This window comes from Egretta garzetta, unplaced genomic scaffold (genome assembly GCF_000687185.1).
Source record: "Egretta garzetta isolate BGI_Z169 unplaced genomic scaffold, ASM68718v1 scaffold190, whole genome shotgun sequence".
In the NCBI taxonomy this organism is placed as follows: Eukaryota; Metazoa; Chordata; class Aves; order Pelecaniformes; family Ardeidae; genus Egretta; species Egretta garzetta.
The window spans coordinates 2,735,582-2,756,547 of record NW_009258272.1 but is presented as its reverse complement, the minus strand read 5'-3'; the positions used below and the strand labels follow the sequence as shown (position 1 = coordinate 2,756,547).

General features: G+C 53.9%; 1 protein-coding gene across 1 annotated transcript in view; it reads right to left on the bottom strand.

Annotated features, from left to right (window-relative positions):
- Positions 1-20,966, bottom strand: part of ASTN2 (astrotactin 2) — a 315,089-nt gene that overhangs the window by 89,985 nt on the left and 204,138 nt on the right. The window contains 3 exon segments of the mRNA XM_035890105.1: positions 800-948; positions 2,099-2,232; positions 14,650-14,915. Coding sequence (XP_035745998.1) covers positions 800-948; positions 2,099-2,232; positions 14,650-14,915 — 549 coding nt within the window.

Genomic DNA, 20,966 nt, shown 5'->3' with positions numbered 1-20,966 from the left:
CAAAGGTAAATCTCTGCTTCGGTCAACACCACTGGCTGCCCCTGACACATCACATGAGTTTCTGTAACAAACTACATCCAAAATCCGTGAGCAAAAAGCAGCAGGAGGTTTTGCCTGGCTTTCCATGCAGCAGTAGCATCACCCAAGGTCTCAAGTGCTATTTTCTGAAAGACAGTCGTTGATTCACCCAAATCAAACCCCATCCTTCACACCCCTCCAACTGCCCAGGAACTCCTAGAGCACGGCTTGAATTGCTGACAAAGCCTTTGCAAGGCACAAACCAAACTCCAACCCAGGGAAGTTTCAGGTTCCCCTGGAGAAGTTTTGTGCTTCTTAAATGATCACAGGCTTTGAGTTACTTCGATAGGCGTACAAAGCAACTTGAAGTGTCCTTTCCAAGGCTGGCTTGCAACGGAGTACTCATGGGACCAGACCAGTGAAGCCCTGGAGTTGTTGGGGGCTGACCTTCCTCCCACACCCACCACCCTGCAGCACTTCAGTCTGATCAGGTCAAACAGTCAGTTCAGTCAGAAATGCCAGCTCACAGCTCTCCTACCCAAAAAGAGCAACTCATTTCCTTCTGCCACGCTGCATTTTTGCATTTCCCCTTTCCCTCAAATACCCATGTCTGCAGAAGCCTTCAGAAACCTCTCCTGGATGGAGCGGGTTTGATAGCTCATACAACAGCTTGGCTCTATGCACTGTGCTCCACAAAAGCAGCAGCTCCCAGCCAGGGGGGCACAGGATGCATCACCGTGCAGCTTCCACACCAGGAGCGCACCCTCGCAGTCGCACCCACCTGTGTAGAGGTCTGTGTCCGTGTACTCATCCACCTTCTTGTGCTGCAGGACATAGTCAGACACCTTCGTCCCGATGGCAGGCTGCACATCCAGCCACTCCAGAGAGACCACGGTGCTGGAAGGCTCCACGTTGGGGGAGAGCCGCAGGCTGGGCAGGACACAGGGAAGAAACAACATGAGGCATCAGCTTCCTTTCTGGGGAGGAATCCACCTCTACAAGCAGCACAACCCCAGGCAGGGCTCATGCGCATACACAGGGACGGGCAGACAGACTCACAAGGACAGGGGGCACAAGGGGAGAGTAGGTCGGTGAGCACGGAAGAACTTCCAGTGGAAGGTCAGTTGGGTCCAGCCTACTGCAATGTGTGCCCTTACCTCCCCCTGCTCCTGGAAAAGCCTGGGTCATGCAACCCCAAAATATCCCTTCTAAAGGAGCCGTCATCTCCTGGGAGAACTGCTGAACTTCAGCAGCCCCACAGGGAATCGGCTGCCCAGGAGCAACAGAGAAGGGGAGGATCCAGCTTAACCTTCATGCAACCCAGCAGGGCTGAGTGTGCAGGAGGGGAGGGTCCAGCCTGCATCGCCAGCGAGCAACGGCGAGGGAGGGAGGGAGAGAAGGAGCAGGTGTGACTGGGATTTACCCAGCTGCAAACGAGCCAGCCCCGGATGGGTGGGAGCAAAAGCCAAAGCAGGGCAACTGTGCAGGAGCTCCTGCCTGGATCAGGGCCCGCGTGGGCAGGGGTGACGGCAGAGCAGCTTCGTGCTCCTGGCCGTGCTAGCCCAAAGGCGTCTGCTCTCTTTGCACCTGGGTAAATGACAACACAAAGTACAGGGCTATGGAGAGTCCAGCTCCAAACATATGAGCGTGCTTGCTGAACTCAGGATGGGAAATGAATCCCCTCTGAGGATATTGGCTCGCTAAGAAGGTGTTCTGCTCCTTGTGGCTCGCTGGAGCCAGTCTTCCGGCTTTCTCAGCTAATTCCCCATCAGTTTGCTCCTGATTTGCTCATGCTCTGACAAGCCACAATGAATTGCACTGTAATTCCATTTCTTTCAGCATTTGAAATCCCATTCTACAAGCCCTGCTAATCAGGTGATGAAAATCTATAAGGAAACCTTCCAGGGCCACAGCCGGAGCCAGGATATCCTAAAGGCATCAGTCACGCAGTGAGGAGCGCTGGACTGCGGCCCCGGGGCTCGAAGGGGAGAGGAAGGAGGTGCCCATGGGCTGAGCCTGTGGGAAAAGGGCTGGTGCCGGGGGGACAAGACCAGCAGGAGGGGCTTGCACCGGTACGTACACAGGCGGAGGGAGCGGGCTGCAGTTCGGGAGTCCGTTCTCATCGAAGGCGTTGAGGTCACACCTGCACCAGTCTTCGATAACATCGCCTTTCCCTGAGCACCAGTATGAGCTCATCAGGGCTCCCTTGAAAGCCTGACATGAGAACAAAAAGTGTGAACACGTGTGCTAAAGACTTAGTGAAATCCAGCCAGCGGCTTGGCCACGCGGTGCTGAGCGTCAGGGGCGCGTGGGTGCAGAGCCCCGGGATTGGGAAATGCGGGGGGGGGGGGGCCCCCCCCGCCCTGCCACAGACTCCCTGCATAGCCCTGGGCAAGCCCCTTCACCTCCCTGGTATCGAGTGATGCTGGCTCATCCCTGGGTGCTGCTTTTGACGTGGGGCAGACAGCGCCTGCACGGTCCTACGGCAGGGATCTCCTACGATGGAGACCTGAACTGCCTGAGCAGATGCAATCGTAAGACCGTTGGTGACACTGGGCATCATGCCTAGGGTACCTTTACACTGCTGCTCTGCACAATGAAACTCTTCCATGTGTCCATCCCGTAACTGTTGCTGTCCCCACTAAGAATAAAGTAATTCCTACATTCCCCAACAACACAGACCACTTCCACCCTTCTCATAGGTTTGTTATTCATATGAGCTGCCCCCCTGCAAGCAAATTGTGGCTTTATTCACTTGCATAAGGACTACTCACAAGCAAAATAGTGGTATCTGGAAGAAGAAAAAAAAAAATCCTGTAAAATACTTGCCCCAGCTGGGCAGTCTCCCCTCCGCAGGCTGTCCCCAGCCAGACCAGGAGTCCCCCGACTGCTCCTAATGATGCCAGTGGGTCCCCAGAATAACAGCTCTTTATCTACTGCAGTCTGGGGCTGAAACACTTTGACTGCATTCCCAAAGTCCTCCAGCTCTAACCCTGTGGTGCCTTCCCTGGGTTCATCCTGCAGCTTGGGGTGCTTGGTGTTGGTCCCCATGCTGCAGGATGGGGCATCCCTTGCTCCATACCCTGCTGTAGTTCAGACTGCATGGATTTACGGTGGTTTCTCTCACTACCCTTTGCCCGCCGTGCCTAATTCAACCTCCAGCTTGGAAGACAGCATCTCTCCCTGCACACACCTACACACACACACGGCCAACATTCAACCCGACCCCGTGACGCCAACACCACCCTGTTAGAAGAATCACAACACCAAAACTTCATCCGCTAAAACAAACCCCTTTGTAATGCTTTTGACCTTTTTAAAAGGCACATTTTGGGGTTGAAACGCCTTCACGGGTCCCCATCCACCTAGAGCAGCCTGGCTGCCAGCCTCCGTGCAGCCCAGCTCGCAGCAGCACCATTCCGCCCATTCAAAGCCGCCTGCGGATGCCTGGCCCCGGTGATACCGCCCACACCGCCAGGTTACGCCTTAAAGATAAAAACATGCCCTTTGAGGAGGACAGGGATGGCTCCAGCGGCTGCGGCATTTAACAGAAAACTCTAGGAAAAGCGCCATCCTGGGGAGGTTTCTGAAAGGAGGAGATATAAATAGAGCCTGACGTCAGGGCTCCCATTGTCCAGGGTTTTGTCGCTCCCTCCAAACACCCCGAGCACCTTTAACAAGGCGCCTTGAGGCTCTCATGTCTGAAACATTTTCTGCTTCCAGGCATTTACAAAATGGGACTGTTCCAGAAGGGGAAAGGAAAAGGGAAAAAAAAAAAAAAAGGGAAAAAAAAGGAAGGCAAAAACATGTGAAAGAGAAAAAACGTGACGTTATTTTGTTCCTTAGAATGTAACTGAAGCGCTGGGCTGGAAAGGGCGTCGCAAAGTAATTGGAGAGCAGGGAAGACAGAGAGGAGTTCATGTGACACAGATAAATGGGTGCGGATTCACTTCTGCAGAGCGGCGGCTCTGTGCGGGATAGAAACAGAAAGCGATGCACGTAGATGGATGCGGGAGCGTGTGCTCCCCCAGGATGCAGGGTAAATACGCACGCTGTGGGTACATGCATGCACAGACATGCACTGTGGGTGAAGACATTGGGCAATCCCTGGAATCGCTGCGCCATCACACCGATGGCACCATGCTGTCATCCTGTCCCCAGCCCCGACTGCTCTGCGTGCTCCCTCCCTGGCCCCTAACCCAGCTCCTCCCTGCACATCCCCAACCCAGCAAAGAAATCCCACCCGCCCCATCCATGCCCTTTAGCCAAATCCAATAGTCCATTCCTTCCTTCTATTTTCTTTTTTCCGATGGTAAGTGCAAGGCTGGATGAGCAATCCCCTCTGCTCTGCCTGCCCAGCCTCGCGCGCATTTTAATTAGATCCTGCAGGTACCCAGCCGTCATCTGCCTTGTGTCAACCTTCTCACAAACGAGGTTAACTAATCGATGCGTCCTTCAATTGCACTCATTAAGGCGAGCGCACCTACGTGCACTAACCAGGTTCCTCGGAGCAGGGCTAGCCCCCGCTGCTGGCTGCTGCCTCCGTACGACTTCCAGCAGCTGGCTGACGTCAGGGATGGGCTGGGGCGGCCCAGCAGCCAGGACTCAACTTCCCTCACTTTCCAGTGGGATTTCAAGCCGGTGGTTTCCAGGATTTTCCCGTCGGTGCCGGAGAGTGCACGTTGAAGGGTGGGGAAGTGGCAAGAGTGAACTGACAGGGGGAAACAGGTAAGGTCATGCAGAAAGCAGGGATGAAGCTCCCCACACGAGGATGTTCACCCTTGCTTTAGGAGGCTCTACACTCCATGGGGACACCAGCCTGCTCCCTGGGGACACGCACTTGCGCTACAAAAACTCCAGGACAAATGGAGGGTCTCAGTGAGCCTCAAGGACTCGGTGGTCCTCCCAGCCTTGAAGCCCAGTATGGTTTTTTCTGTAGTTCACAAGCTTCCTTCCCTGACCTCCCCCAGCCTGGTCCTGGCTCTGGCTGCAGAGGCTAAGGCTGCTCTCAGGTCCTGGCAGAGATCAGCATCTGAAGCTGCCTTCCCTTTCAAAGGCGACAGCTTTAACCAGCCCAGCCGCAAAGGCACGCTGCAGGCACATCCTCCTCCACAGGTTGCAACCATGTGTAAACCTCTCCTTCCCCTTCTCCTTCTGTCAGCATAGCTCGGGAGGTATGGGACTGCTCACACAAACCCAGGGGAATGGCAGCTGCCACCCAAACCAGGAGCCCAAGGGCACAGGAAGACCAAGAGCAATGGACAAAAGATGCAGTAAAGGTGCGGAGACCCATCCCATGGGCAGCTGCAGCCTTTGGGACAGCTGCTGGTGGGAATGCACACGAACCTCCCTGGGCTGTGGTGGCTGAGGACTGCTTTCCCCTCCTGCCTTGGAGTGGGCACCTCCACATCTCCTGTCCTTCCCCGCTGCCATGCTGAGAAGCGTGTGGCAAACACCCTCCTCCCCACCAGCACGTACAACAAGACGACCATCTCCAACACGACCATCTCTGCATCGGATGCTTCGCCGTGGTGGTCACGCCAAGCTACCGAGCTGGGAAAGCCCAACAGGCTCTGGAAGGGTGAAGGGCTCCCCAGGAGCAGCCCTGCCCGCTGGGGATGGCAGAGTGGCCCCCAATGCGCCCTCCTGCGCTTGCCAACCGCTCCCCGGGATCTCAACGCCCCTCTGTGCCCTAAGGCAATTTTATCTTTCATTTAAAAGTATCCAAATTGTATTGTTTCCCTGTGAGTCAGCCCATTTAGTTTATGTCCTTCAGTGCCAGAGGGGAAATTTATGAGATGAGAAACTGGCTCGAAACGTTTATTTTCTAGATGACGAGTCATGCCATTAGATATATAGCATTATGAATCATAGGAACAGCATCTAATTTGCTCTTAAAGGTATAATAGGTCTGACTCTCCACACCCATACACACACATATATTGGATTGATAGTTCCCCCATAGGATGGCTAGTTCATTTGTTTTGACACGAGCAAGACTTACAGGACCATAAAGTCCCATCTTACCATAAGTTAAGCCTATTCATAAAAAAAATATTAGGGAAACGAATGATCAGCTAAGCACATTTATCCTACACTCGATTGCATATGGATCTTTCTCCTGTTGTTATTTGTGCTCAGGGGGAGGCCATTTGGCCCCATTTTATAGCTTAGACGCTCTGCAACAGAATATAGAAGAACATTTCCTTTGTCCTCTGTTAGACCTGGCTGATGGAGGGAGAAGCATTAAGTTATTTCTGACCATGGGTTTTCTGTTGACATCCCCGGAGAGGTAAGTTATAGGACATGAAGGAACCTTTCAGATCAGCGTTTGCAGGACTCAGCACGCACCACGGGGGGTGGTGTTTCCAGATGGGATACTGGGAAGGGCATGTGTTGGGTGATTATCTGTGAACATCTGGTCTTCTCCATGGCTGACAGGGATATGAAAATCTGGCTCAGTCGTTTCTCTGAGTCTAGGTTTCTTTGTGGTTGGTATGCACACCTCAGTTTCTGGAAAAATCAGAGAGGAAATACAGGGCAATGAAAAAATGACCACAAATGAGCATGCAGGCTGGACATAGATAGGCTGGAGATAGCAGAGATGACCCAAGAGCTAGCAATTTGGTACACTTTGGGTTTTGCACTTATTTCCCTGGTCTTTGCTTGCTTGTTTTTCTTCTTCTAAATGTAGAAGGAAGGGAAGAAGAGTGGAAGCAGGCTGGGTTTTGCCAGCGGCCAGGCTCAGCCTTATGTCCAGGGGCACAGCAGCCAATGGAGGCATTCAGTCCCTTCATGTTTGCAGGACGGGGATGGTGCCTGCACACCACCACCACCTCTCCCCAAGCACAGGCAGGTGCCGCTGGCGGAGGCGAGGGCTGCCTGGCAAGGTCCAGCCCTCTGCTGCTACCAGCAAATCCAGCCACCCAGTGATGCCGCCCCTTGCAGTGCCCGACACAACCAGGCCATTGCCCGGGGCTCCCGGCCGCTGCCATGCTCCAAGCAGACGGTAGATAGCAACAGCAATGCTGACTGTTCTTCAGGGGAAGGAAGGCTATGGGATGTAGGCTCAAGCAGGGATTTCACAGCCTCAACAGGATGCGACCATGACAATAGGGTGGCTGGAGGAAAAGCTTTCCATGCCCTTACAGTAATGCTCAGTGCTGAAAACTAAGGATTTCCCAGGCCAGAGACTCTTTCCAGGATCATGCAGTTCGCGTCTGAAAGTCTGCTCCAGGTTCACAGTGAAGGAGGATGAAGTTTCCCTACTGCTGTTGGCAGGGGATCTCATCTTGTGCTGCTCGCAGCCTCCCTGCCTCCGGCTGCCTGTCCCCGGGGAGCAGGATCACCAGCACTTCATCCTGGGAAGGCACATCAGTGGTTTGCCGGAAAGGTCAGGGTGCTGGAAGGGACCCAGGGTGGGCAGCATCCTGGTTTCTGTTATTTATGGGATCCGAGGGAGCAGCAGAGGACACTGTAAAACCTGGCAGCAGGGGAAATAAAAGCCTTCGCGTTGCAGCAAGAGTCCCGTCCTGGGGAGCTGGCTCCGCTTTCACACCTCGGCTACAAAGCTCCCCATTATAGCACGATTGGGGCGGTTACAATGCGGCTATTCTTCCCCCGGTAACGCGAGTCGGATGTGGGCTAGAGCTGCAGCAGGATGCTCAAGCGTGCGAGAAGGAGGACAAGGGCCAATTAGCAGATATTAAAACAAAGCAGAAACAAATAAAAGAAACCCCAGACCAAAATAACAACAACAAAAAAATATCTCACCTCAACAACACAAACGCTGTCCCCATTCGCTCTGGCTCCCTTTCAGCTTTGGCGGTGGAAAAAGAAATCCCTGGCACTGGCTCTCCACGCCATCAGGGGCTGCTTCGGGGAAGCCGCGTATGTGCGGGGAGGATCGTTGTCCTCCAGTAGCTCTGCCGTCTGGTGCTATACGGGGGCCAAAGTGAGCCCAAGGCCTCAGGGGCGCCTCCCGCCCTGTCCCCATAGAATCCTGCGAAACCTCACCCTCCTCCTGCCAGGCCCAGGTGGGCAGAGGACATCAGGAGAATCAGCCCCAAGACATAGGGCAATGGGAAGGGCCCAGATATTTGCCCTCCTGAATGGGGTTCAAGGGGTACAGCCAAGCTCGTCCTGGAGAAATAAGCCTCAGTTTGACTTCTCCAGCCTCTTCCTCGATTCCTCTGCCTTGTCTTTCTCCACCTCTGTCCCTTCTCCTCAGGTGTACATTTCTCTCAGTCCTGCTCAAGCCTAAGACTGATCTCCTCCAGGCACCCCTCTGCCTCAGCTTACAGAGGTTTGCTTCCCTCCAGGCTGAACCGGGACAGTTGCATGGACAACATTTATCCAACAGAGTCAAGGGCTCCTCTCCTAGGCACAGTCGTAATTCCAGAGTCAGCAGCAGAGCCTGGACGTTGCCCAGCAAGGCAAGCTCCTTCTGCAGGAGTACGGGGTCTCGGGGCACCAGCACCAGGATCCTGGATTTCTCAGGTGTGCTCCTTTCCATCTGCTATGCCCTTCGAGGGCAATGTCAACACCAAAGTGGGGGTCACAGCACCAGCGATACACTTGGATACTCCAAATCCTTGCCTGGGGTCTGGAGAGCTGCAATGGTGAGCTCTGTCTGCACAAGTGAGGGTGGGCTCCCCACCGCCTGATGGACAGGCAGCAATGGAGATATGATGGATGCGTTTCACCCCACCGTGGGCCCTTTAGACTGTCCATCCTGGTAATTTAGGGTGTAAGTGCACAGAAGTGCTCTGAGTACAAAGCCAGGGCACAGCTCCATCATGCTGTGCCTTACCAACAGCAACTGAGAGACAACCTTGACCTCGAGACCCAACCAAGAACCACCACCAGAAGACATCAAAACCAGCTACACTTTGCACTTTTGCTGAAATAGGGTGAGCACCCAGCCAGCTGTGGGCGGAGGAAGGACACATGATCCCATCATCATCAGTGTGTCCTCAGAGCAAGCTGAGAGTAAGTAGTTTGAAGGATGAAGGATGGAATGGATGAAAGAGGAGCTTTCCCCTCTCTTTGCCCCTGCTTGCCTTCTGGTCCGTGATAACTCAGCTGCCCACCTGGCTGGGCTCAGGCGGTCGCTGGAGCAGCGTTCCCCTGGGACACAAGCACAGGCTGGGCACAGCCGTGGCCCATGGCTCCCCTGGTCCTCACTCCCAGAGCCCTAGCCAAGGCCACCCTGCCAGCCCGGGGACACTGAAGCACTCAGGGGTGCTCTGCTCAGCAAGAGATGGCTCCTCGGGGCCAGCGGGTGCTTGCAGGCAAGGGGTGGGAAGGAGCGATGGGGAATTTTGCTCCAGTCTCGAGAGCGGCCATCCCAGCGGGTGACCCAGCAGGGGCTCTGCAGGTCCCTGGCACACGGACACCCCTGGCACAAGCACACTGTGGTCCATGTGCAGGCATTTCAACAGCTCCCACCGAGAGCCCCCCCGGGGTCCCAGCCATGTGCCGGGCTCCAGCTGAGACCAACAGGGCCAGCAGCGTGGGGGCGTGCCCCCCCCACAAGCCCCCCAGCCCCTCCACACCACGGGCTGGGTCATGTGTGCTGTGAGGAGGCCCCGGCTGCAGGCAAATGCTGAGATTACTCAGTTTTCTAATTAAATCAAGGTCCTAGGGGTCTTCTAAAAAGCCAAGCTTCACGTCCATTTGTCTCCTTAAATACACACTACAGGGGTTTGAGTCCCTTTCCCACTAGGAGCGAGACTGATCTCTCCTGGCCCCCCTCCCTCAGCCCCCCTGGCCACGCCACCCTCTAAGCACTTCTGCAGCTGGCCGAGCTGCTGCACGGGAGCGGCTTTGTGTTTGTTTGGGGGTTTTGGGGGGGAAAGGAACAGACCACAAACAGAAGGGACCACACTGCCAAACATTCCTGCCCCTTTCCTCCCCCCTGCTGACCACAGCTGCCCCACGGCCCCAGTCATGACTGTGGGCATCCCCAGCGAAGGTGCTCCCCATGTGCTTCCAGGTCTCGATGCCGCTCCCCAGCTGGTGCTGGTGGGGAAAGAAACTTAAAGCTGCTTGGCCCACCTTCCCTCAGCCCACTCCAGGGGACATGGAGGCTTGCAGAACCAGCAAACCTGGGGTCTCATTCTCTCAGCCTGTGCCCCTTGGTGGACTCCAGGGCTACGCTGGGCAGTAACGAGTATGGGGTGAAGGCAGGCAGGAATATGTTGATGGTGGAGGAGGAAGGCCACCACAGCCTGGCACCCTCGCTGGGGAGACGTGCAGCTCTCCTCTCCTTTGGCTCCAGGATGTTTACTAGAGGGAACCAGCCAAGGTCACCACATCTCTCTTCTCTCCCATCACATGTGCTCAACAGCATCCTACCCTTGAGGTGTAGGGGGCATTTTGCCAGCAGAAAGACCCACAACCCTAACCCTAAGCTCTTTGCTGTTGGGCCTGGCCAGCCACAGACACTGGTGGAGGTTTTTTCCACAGTCCTGCAGTGGAGAATCTCCTCCAGCTTCATCTGGACACAGGAGCAGAGGGACCACTGCTTTGACCACACTGTGCTGTCTGCACTGCTGCAAAGCACAAGTGAAGCAGAAGCCAGATGCGGGCAGAGGGCACTGATCAAAATACGATGCAGGTTCCAGAGACAGCCACAGAAGTCACTGCCAAGGTCACAGTTTCTCTTTACATCTCTTCAACTCACGTTGTGAGCATTTAGACTGAAGAGCGAGGGAGCTATAACAGCAACGGTGCTATAAACCTACTTGCACTGGTTTAACCTCACTGGCTGACTGGGACTGGTGGGGAGAGGACTCCAGCATTGGCTCTGTTCCAGCAAGTCCTTCCTCTGTGAAACCTTCTGGCCACAGCCACACCAGCCATGAGTGCAATGAAAAAGCCATGCAACAAAGCCCTTCAAAAGGTGCTTGGACTTTCAGACATATTCCCTTGACCCTGGGAAGCTCCTTGCCCACCCAGCACTGCCAAAGTCCCCAGCTAGGCTGCAGCTATCGGCGACCGTGCAAGTTCTCCGACCAACGCGGTTAAACCACAGGGGGAAACAGAAACACCTCCTAGCAGGAGCTCAATCTGTGAAGTTTTCATCGCACACAAGAAGGAAAAGAGGGGCCATCGATAACTGGCAGTGCCCTGCTCTGGGCACCTGAGATGCTGGGAGATGCTTGAGCAGGACAGGGGAGACAGATGGAACCCCTGCTGGTAGAATCATAGAATAGAATCATGAAATCGTTTGGGTTGGAAAAGCCCTTCAAGATCTCCAAGCCCAACTGTTCCCCTAACCCTGCCATCCCACCACTAAACCCTGGCCCTAAGCACCTTGTCTGCCTGGCTTTTAAATACCCCCAAGGATGGGGACTCGACCCCTTCCCTGGGCAGCCCCTTCCAGTGCTTGACAACGCTTTTGGGGAAGAAATTTTTCCTAATGCCCAACCTGAACCTGCCCAGGCACAACAATCGCACAAAGCCGAGGGCTGCCTTGAGCTCACAGCACAAATGCCTCTGGACAAACATTCCCTGGACAAACATTCCCTGGGCAGCAAAAGGCAAAACCTGGCTCCTGGAGCCCTTCTGAATTTCAAGCCCTTGCTTCAAAGCAAGAAGGAAACAGCAGTTCCCAATGACATGGAAATAGAGAGTTTTCCAACTTATTTCACATGGGCAAAGCAATATATTTTCACCTAATCTTCCTCTTGGAAATGGTCAGTTTTAGCTGAAATCAAACACGCATGCATAGAAAAATTGCAAATCAGTGCAAGGCAGACACCCAGCATAGAAACTTAAGCGCCAGCACTTAAGAGTCTGGCAAGGTCATCAGCAACCGAGAACATGGCCTTGTACAGAGTGGTAGTTGTAAATTTTAAGAAGTGCGTAACTCACTGCACTGAGGCAGATGAAAAGGCAAACCTGCTCATACTGAAGTGGGCAAAGTGTCTTTACCTGTGCTTTGCCTCACCCCTGCTGCTAGGCTTCTATGGGAAAACTTTCAGCAAACTTTATGGATGTTAGCATCCACTTTATTACTGACCTTGCTTTCTGTACACTCATATGATTATCTATGGGGACGTATATGCAAAGATGTTTACATTTATTATTTTTTTAATACTACAGGGGAATTGCGATCTGCTCGCGGTTCCCTAAGGCCAGCACTTGCTGTATTGATTATTATCCACATGAAGGGGGAAAAGCAGGCAGGGGAGCACTCAGCTGTGGATGCTGTGCTCGGAGGTGCAGGACTTGGCTCAGCCCATGCATCTGCAAATCTTGTTTATGCCACCGGCAAACGCCACTCTGCTAGTGCCTGGGACAACCCCCAGGCCTCCTACTTGATGCTGAAAAAGGACATTTCGTCATCCAGACCGTACATGAGATGCTCCTGACAGTACCTGCCCCTTGGGAGCCTACCATGGTGAGCAGAGCGAGGAAGCAATTTAAGCTGGCGGCTTTCCAGCAGGCTCACAGGGGACCAGGGCACATGGCTGGGTCTTGACAACAGGGTGATGTCCCCGTGAAGATGGCGGCTTCCCACCACCCCCAGACCCCTGCCCTTTCCTGGTCACCCTCCCTCCCTGTTCACTGGGGAAGGCCGTGCCCCTGTGGGCATCCCTCGTCCCCGAGCTCACGATGCCACAAGAAGTGCAGGGACACATTCTCATGCAGGCAGTGCTAGCCCCACACCAAGCCACCCTCCCTGGGGCACAGGCATGGCTACCGTCAGCTCCATCACCTCTGCAGAGGCGGGTGCAGCTTTGCCCAGCCCAGGCCACCAGGCAAAACCTTCAGGCAAGGTTTGTGCCGTGGTGGCAGCGAGCCCCCCCGGCAGCAATGGATTACAGCTACCAGGCACTGGGAATCATCCCTGCCTCTGGGGCAGAAGGGCAGCAGGGGGAGAGGAGGGAGAGAAATAAATAACCTGCAGCAGAGAGGCTGGTGGAGAGAAGGTGAGAAGCAAGGTGGGGAGGGAGGGATGGAGCGAGCAGGACAGCAGATCAGATGAAGGTTTAAGAAGCGAGCAAGAAGGGGAAAGGAAAGTGCTGGAGCTGACATGAGACAAGGGATTCATGTTGAGGGAATGGGAATAGCCAGGAAAGAAAAGGAGGGACAGGGAAGCCTGGTGTCCTGCTGTGGCAAGGGTGGGGATGGCCCTGGATGGGCTGACGGTACAGGGGGGAATGAGGGTCTGCCATCAAGAGAAACCCACAGCCCAAACGAGATGTCCAGCAGCATGACAGGGGTCAGCAAGGTGCACCCACCTGCCTCCCCACCCCAGGACCTGCCACTGTGGATGGAGCCAGGTGACCTTGCTCGCTGCCAGCTCCTGGTGTCCCCCTAGCACCCACTCTGGTAGCATCCTCCATCCCTCAGCCGCCTGAATCCCTCACCCTGCCACCTCTAACCCCAGCACCGCTGATCAAAAGCACCCTGGGGTGAGAGGGGAGCAGACTCACATGCAGCACCCTTGCACAGACAGGGTCCCCAGGGTGCCCCGCCACCTCTGGGTGAGCAGGTGGAGGGAAGAGGAGGAGGAGAAGGAGGGATGCATTGAATGCAGCCCTCTGGAAGATGGCTGGGGCTTCTTGTTTGGTTGCTTTGTTGGGGTTTTGTGTGTGTGTGTGTGTTTGTTTGCTGTTTTTCCCAGTGCCTCAGCAGAAAGCACAATGCGGGCTGTCCTCCAGCTGCAGCTGATGGGGCCAGCCCTCTGTGTGAGCCAGAGAGGGAAGGAGGCTCCTGCTGGTGAAACGCAGGCTCCAGCTTCCCAAGTGAGCTTGGCAGGGCCGGCAGCATCGGCAGGGCTGGGGGGACAGGTGAGGAAGAGGAGGGGACCTCACAGCCAGGGCCAGAGAGGCATTGCCACCTGGGCGCAGGGCTAGGAAGGGGAGCTGATGGTGAACAGGGTCCATGGAGATCCCCCAGATCCTGCTGGGCTCTGATCGCTTTTGCTGTCACCCCTTTCCCGCTCTCATACCCCAAAAGGAATGGTCGTCTTGCAGACCACTGCTGGAAGGGGGGGCGACAGCTAACCGAGAAAGTGGGAAATCAGTCTCCATAGGATTAACGCTGAAGTTCTCGCAGGAGGGAGAGGAGCCCATCCCCCAGGAAGGGTGACCTCCAGGTTGGCTGGTCCCTCCTGGAGTAACAGTGACCTCCTGTGGCTGCAGGGCTGCCCAGAGGGGCTGGCTACTCCCTCCCTCCACACCGGCGTTCTGCAAAGCCACACTGGAGCCCTGCAGGGCTTTGGCCATCCCTTGTGCAGCTATGGCTGAGATCTCAGAGCCAGGAGCGAAAGACTGACCTGATGCCTGGCTCCTAGGACCCCTCCGCAGGACGCATCCTGCATGCCAGTGTCTGCTGCAGGCAGGAACGGCCATGGCCCTGGCTGCTCACAGCATTGCCTTCACCATCCCAAAGGCAGGGAGACACAGGTCTGCGAGGGCTGTAGGTGGTGGGCAGCAGGACCTGCCAGCTCCACCACTGACACCATTCTGAAGCATTCCCCACCAACCCTGTACACGAAAACACTGCCCCACTCTGGGAAACCCAGCATTTACGCAGAGCCTGAGGAAGGCGGGCTTGACAAGTGAATATGGCAGGATCATAGTGGTGGAGCTGGTCCATCGCCAGCTCACTCACCTCCCTGGTGTCGTTGTCCTGGATCAGAGCATACAGAGGCACCACTCGGTTGATCTCCAGCAGAACTGGCGTAGGGCTGAGCTGCTCCTTGCCGGGGCGCCGGCACAAATGGCAAGTGGATGGGCAGCGCCCTTTCTCCTCGCAGTGAATCTCCACACCTGAGATGAGGTGGTCATCAGAGAGCATCTGTGCTGTCAGCAGGCCTGAGAGATAGGTGATGAAGGGCATGGATTTCAACTCCTTCTTGTTCCCGAGCTCGGTTGTTTCTAGTTTAGGGAGAGGGAAGAAACCAAACAACGTTAAATAAATCTCAGCACAGTCATCCCAAACCCAAACTTTGCTGCAGCCAGGATAAACACAGCTGCTGAAGGTATAGGCCAGGTGGGAGTGGGAAACCAGAAAGGTCAAGGAGAGAAGGAGAAAAACAGGACTTGTAGGTCACTGCTTGGGAGTGGGTAGAAAGTGTGAGCATTTCCAGCTTCCTTTTTTTGTAACTTGCATATTCACTTTCTGCACTTCAAAATGAAACAAAACCACCCAAGTTTATCTTCCCTGCCAAACAGAAACATATCCAAAGCGACCAGGTCAAAGAGCTCAGCGCCCTCATCCCCACCCCAACGCCAGCCCTCTCTGGTCCCTGTGGTCCTTACTCTCTCTTTTGGGTGACACATTATGCAGGGCACTGAGATGGACCCAAAGGAGGCTGCAAAGAGACTATGCTGTGGGATGAGGCAGAGGGGGTAAGTGGGTACCAGAACAATCTCACCACACAGGGAATAATAGATGGAGGCGTTTCCAAAACCAAATTGTCAACACTGCTTTCAGGAAATATTTGGGCCTTTGAAACCCACTGTGAAACTTCCTGGTGGTCTTAACCACAAGAAGAGAAACCCAGAGAGCCATATTTCATTCTGCCTTGGTCCAAACACTTGCTAAGGACAAGGAAAGCATTGCATGTGGTGATACCCTGAGCAAAGGAGCCAGGACTCCCATCTTTGTCCTGTACGCTTCTAAACTCTTTATCTATAGACACTCCTCTTGGTTTGATCCAAGAATGAAGGCTCAAGCTTCATAACCTGGTGATAGACCCACAGAAGAAAAGCCTTTCTCCATCCTATGGCCGAATGAGGCTCCCAACACCATGAGCTGGATGGCTGTTGCCTCCAACAACAACCACCTCCCAGTCCCAAGAAGGGGCTGTAGAGGAATGAGGACTGTCTCAATGTTCTCAGCTTGCAGTGACGTGCAGCTGATCTGGCAAGGCACTTCGCCAGTTAGAAATACAAGTAAACACAGTATTCATTCATGACTCCCAAAGCCCTTCGGGATAGGGACAGCCCTTCCCTGATGTCTGGCTGTCAGAACACTTCTGTGCACAGGATTAAAGCTGTCATGGGAAGAATGAGCAAATTCCAACCAAGCTGTCTTTCAGTGGGATAAAAGGGGGACAGTTGCTAAGATAAATTAAAACAAGGCTGTGAGGAGTTGTCTCAATATCTGAGGAGACACTGGTGTACACAGACATGGCGAATTGGAGCTGGTTCTTAGAGAGATTATTTTCTGGAAGAGCAGCTCTAGGCAACATCAAGCCTTGTAAGGGAAAGCCATGAAGCCATGAGAAACTGGGTGGCTCAGCAAGAGCAAAGCTACAAGGCGATACCATGAGCGATACCTCACTTCTGGGTAACATATTTTTTTAACATCACTACTGAACTACATTTAGAAGAGAAAGGAGGAGATAATAATGATGCTTTTGGGCTGCAAAGCTTCTTCACAAGAGCTCAAACAGTGGTTTCAGCAATCCTCTGTGGGGAAGGACATTTTGGAGCCGTGCTTTAAGGGAGAACATGAACATAGAGCTGAAGAGAAAATAGAATCAGTCATCTCATGATTGGCAATAGGACATCAAACCTTCCTTTCTGAATTATTGGCTTTATAGCTAAGAATTATAGACCGCTAGCACCAAATGCCTGGATGTGTCTTTAATGCAGGCTATGGCTTAGCCTAAGCTTAGCTAAGCCTTGTCTGGAGATGGGGCACACAGTTGCAAGCCTTTCTAAAAGGCTTTCTGACAATCATTGTTCAAATCACACATACAGGCTTCCACCAACACCTGAAAGAAGATCTGGATGCAGTCCAGGCTGGATGGGCAGCATGGTCCAGCTGCTGGAGTGCTGGTCTGGGAATGCCTTGCTGGAGGCTCCATTCCAAGCTATCTGCTCTGTGCTTCTCCCCGTGTCACCCATCCTCCCTGTGATGAAGCACAGGGCACGCGATGCCTGTGCACACAGTGCTTGTGGTCTCAGGTGCTCCTTGAGTACAAACAAGCAGTAAGGAAAGGGATGAATAAGCAGGAAGAGCAACCCCCCTTGGTCCTCCTCATGTACAGTCTATGTTCACAAGCAGCAACCTGAGGCAAGTAAGGAGTAAAATAAATCTCTGAGCAAGAATTTTCCTCTGCAGGAGAGTGCTAGCTCCGGGGGCACCCAGCTTGTGCACTCAACAGTCTCCCTGCATTGCCTCGTGCTGAGGGACAACCCAACTGATACAGCTGCAAGAGCTTAGACTTGAGTGTTTGCATTAGCTGCCCCATCTGGGAATAGCTGAAGCTCTGTGCAGTGGTGGTCCACCAGATAAGTCACCTTGGGGAAGGAGAGGACATGGCTTCCCTGCAAATGGTGGGCTAGAGAAGGAGACCTGTCCTCCAGCATCCAATCTGCCAAGACAGCCCCTTTAGCAGGGGAAGAAAATGAACATGAGCTGGTCCGACATATCCTGCACTACCCGCTGCCTCCTTTGCCCGTCCCTCACAGGGAAGGGCACTGCAGCCAGGGGTGGTGAAGGTGGTTTCAAGAGCTCTCCAAAGGGACTGGCATGAAATTGAGGGTTCCTCCTTTCTCCTGAAGGAAACCCAGATGGACCAAAGCCATTTCAGGAGCAGCAGTCACCGAATGGAGCCGCACATGGGGAAGAGTAAAGTCTGCAAATAAAGTAAGGCAGAAAACCGTGTGAGTAGCACAGCTCCCCTTCCATAGCAGCCACATCCTCAGCAACAGCAGATTAACCGGGGAGCCTGGCGACTCGTGGCAGGCTCGTCAGCAGAGCAGACTTCACAGGTAAGGTGGGAATGGCTATCTGCATTTCATAGAATAGACTCATAGAATCACTTTGGTTGGAAAAGGCCTCTAAGATCATCAAGTCCAACCTTTAACCTAACCCTGCCATCCCACCACTAAACCATGTCCCTAAGCACCTCATCTATCCTTCTTTTAAATACCTCCAGGGAGGAGGACTCTACCACCTCCCTGGGCAGCCCATTCCAGAGCCTGACAACCCTTTCGGTGAAGAAGTTTTTCCTAATGTCTAGCCTAAACCTGCCCTGGCGCAGCTCCAAACCATTCCCCCTCATCCTATCACCTGTTACCAGGGAGAAGAGGCCGACCCCCACCTCCCTACAGCCTCCTGTCAGGCAGTTGTAGAGGGCGATCAGGTCTCCCCTCAGCCTCCTCTTCTCCAGACTAAATAACCCCAGTTCCCTCAGCCGCTCCTCGTATGACTTGTGTTCCAGACCCCTCACCAGCTTGGTTGCTCTCCTCTGGACATGTTCCAGCAACGCAACATCTTTCTTGTAGTGAGGGGCCCAAAACTGAACACAGTATTCAAGGTGCGGCCTCACCAGCACCGAGTACAGGGGCACGATCACTTCCCTACTCCTGCTGGCCACACTATTTCTGATACAGGCCAGGATGCCATTGGCCTTCTTGGCCACCTGGGCACTTTGTAACAGTGGAAGCTCCAGTCACTTTGGGGAAAAGGACTGCTTTGCAGACTGGCTTCTTGGGTCCATAAGGGGTTACTGCAGCCAAGCTTACTGGTTTGGTGTGCTGGCAAGGGATGCACGGTGTTCCCTTGTACCAAAAAGGCTCTGGGTGTAACTCCAAAGGAGGAAAATGAAATAGGACGTGGCTCAGCAGAGGGAGACAGGCTTCACTGCCAAATTGCCAGCTCTTATCCAGACAAGCACTTGGAAGTCATCAGCACTGGATAGCAATTCCTGGTAGCTTTTGTGGAACGAACTTTGGGGGCTTAAGTACAGCCCTAACAAAATAATCACCCTGTTTCTGCTCTTAAAACCTACCTGAGAGTGCCAGCCGCACACCCTGCTGGTGAGCCAGCTCTCCAGGGCCGGGGAGGGACAGCGTGGAGGGATGTTGAACCTCCCTCTGCTTGCCTGGCGGATGGAAAGCATCAGCTCCACATGCTTTCAGGACTGCACGCATCCCTAGAAAGCTGGCGATTTCCTTGACAGAGCTTGTGCTTCCTTCTCTTCCCACCCCCATTGCCCACCACTCGCGGCACCTCACAGAGGAGTTATTGAGATCTGGGAGGTATTTCCCCCCAAACCACACTCCTTTATCCCTGGGCCTGCCATTGCAACCGTAGCCCAGGAAGGAGGGAGCGGGATCCCTCGACCTCCCTCCCTCCTCCCTCTGAGATGAGTTTTAGTTATTTGCTCAGCTGCCTGTGCACAAGGAGGGGGCTCAGGGGCCAGCCCGCTCTCCTCATGGCAACCCCAACAGTGAACCAGAGAAACCCCGCATATTCCTGGTCTGGCTTTTATTACCCAGTGGCTGCACAGCGTTTGTCAGCACGGAGGCCCAGCTGACTGGCTTCTCTCGAACGAAAATATGGGCGGCCCAACCCTATTCCTGATGAAGTCAAAGGAAGTTTTTGCTGTTGGACTGGAGAGAATCAGAACCAGACCCTGCAATGTACTGTCACAATGCCACCTCCAGCTGCCAGAAAAGCCAACAGAAACACTCCCGTTGTCTTCGCTGCAAGCTGGGTCCAGTCCAGAATAAGTAAACCCAGCTTTAGCAATCAGGTCCACATTGCATGAGCCCCATGCAGAACTACATATGCTCCCAGGGCAGTCAGATCGCTCTTTGCAAAGCCTCTGCTTGGCTCCCAGGGAAGGGCTTTGCAGGTGACTGCTGCTAGGGTGCTCCAAAGGTCCCGTTTGGGCAGGAGGATGAGGCTTGGCTGCAGGGGCTGCAGAGCAGCAGCAGCGAGGATAGAGGGATTCCTTATCAGCCCTTGCATCTGAACATGCTTTCCTAACGCTGCTGGCGACTTGCTTGAATCCTGGCAACATCTGTTTGGAAGCACAGCGCCACGGATGTGGTTAGACACATCACGGCAACTTGAGGGAGTTATTAGTTTGTTTGTCTGAAATACATTAAAAAAAAAACAAACCAACACAACAACACAACAAAACAAAGACAGTAACAGCCTTCTGCTAAGCGTCAAGCCTTGTGTAAGAAAGGAAGGATGAGCAGTGCAGGGGGTGCAGAGGTACCGCTCGCCTGTCGGGGTGCTTGGCTCTGGCTCTGTGCTCCACCAGGATTTAATAACCCCACAGCACAAGGTGACGGCCTGCACAGCACACAGGGGTCCCTGCACAGGATGCAGCAGTTGCAGATGTGGGGAAACACTTCCAGTGTTACTAGCAGCACCTCCTAGTGCTTGGACAAGAAGGGAGCACGGTAACACCACTACTATAACAATAACAAAAGCATAATACCTAATTTTTTTGTATCGGAGTGCTATTTTGTCTTGAGAGCTCCCAAAAGATGATGGGTTTGCTAGTCGTCCAGCATTTTATACAGTGCCTCTTCCAAAAGATCCCAAGTCATTCCAAAACTGGGAATCACTCCACTTACCACAAGAATGCAGCCACATCAGGGGTAGGATGTGGTAGCTCTTCAACAGCAGAAAAGCTTGGAAGAAGGAGAGGAGGAGACTCTCCAGCTGAAGCCATAGAGGGAATGTCAGGAACAGACCCAGGTAGGGATTCCTCCAGGCTCCGCAGGTTAACCCCGCTGACACCGACCGGCTGCTCAGCTGGGCCTTACTTAGGACCTGGGTTTTCCATTTCATACAAGGAAGATGTAATTCTGGTCCACCTCCCCTTTACACCACCCTCCGGCTGGACAGACCTAGTGCCACCATGGGCAGGGCAGTGGGGATTTACAGCCCGTCCACATCCGTGGGCACAGGCTGCCCGTTTATGACCTGGTGGAATAATAATACCCCACTCGTTGGCAAATCCATCGAAAGGGAGTTAGAAAGAAAATCAATAGATGTGTTTGTCTGGGAATTTCTCTTGCAGTGAGATATTGTCAGTGCAGTAACCAACAGGTCTACAAAGAGCTCGGGCAGATTTAATGCTGCCCGCTGTTAGTGATGGGCAAGCGCTGCGTGGGGCTGCAAGGAAGCGGGGGGTGTGTGCGGTGTCTGGGGGAGCCAGCAGTGCT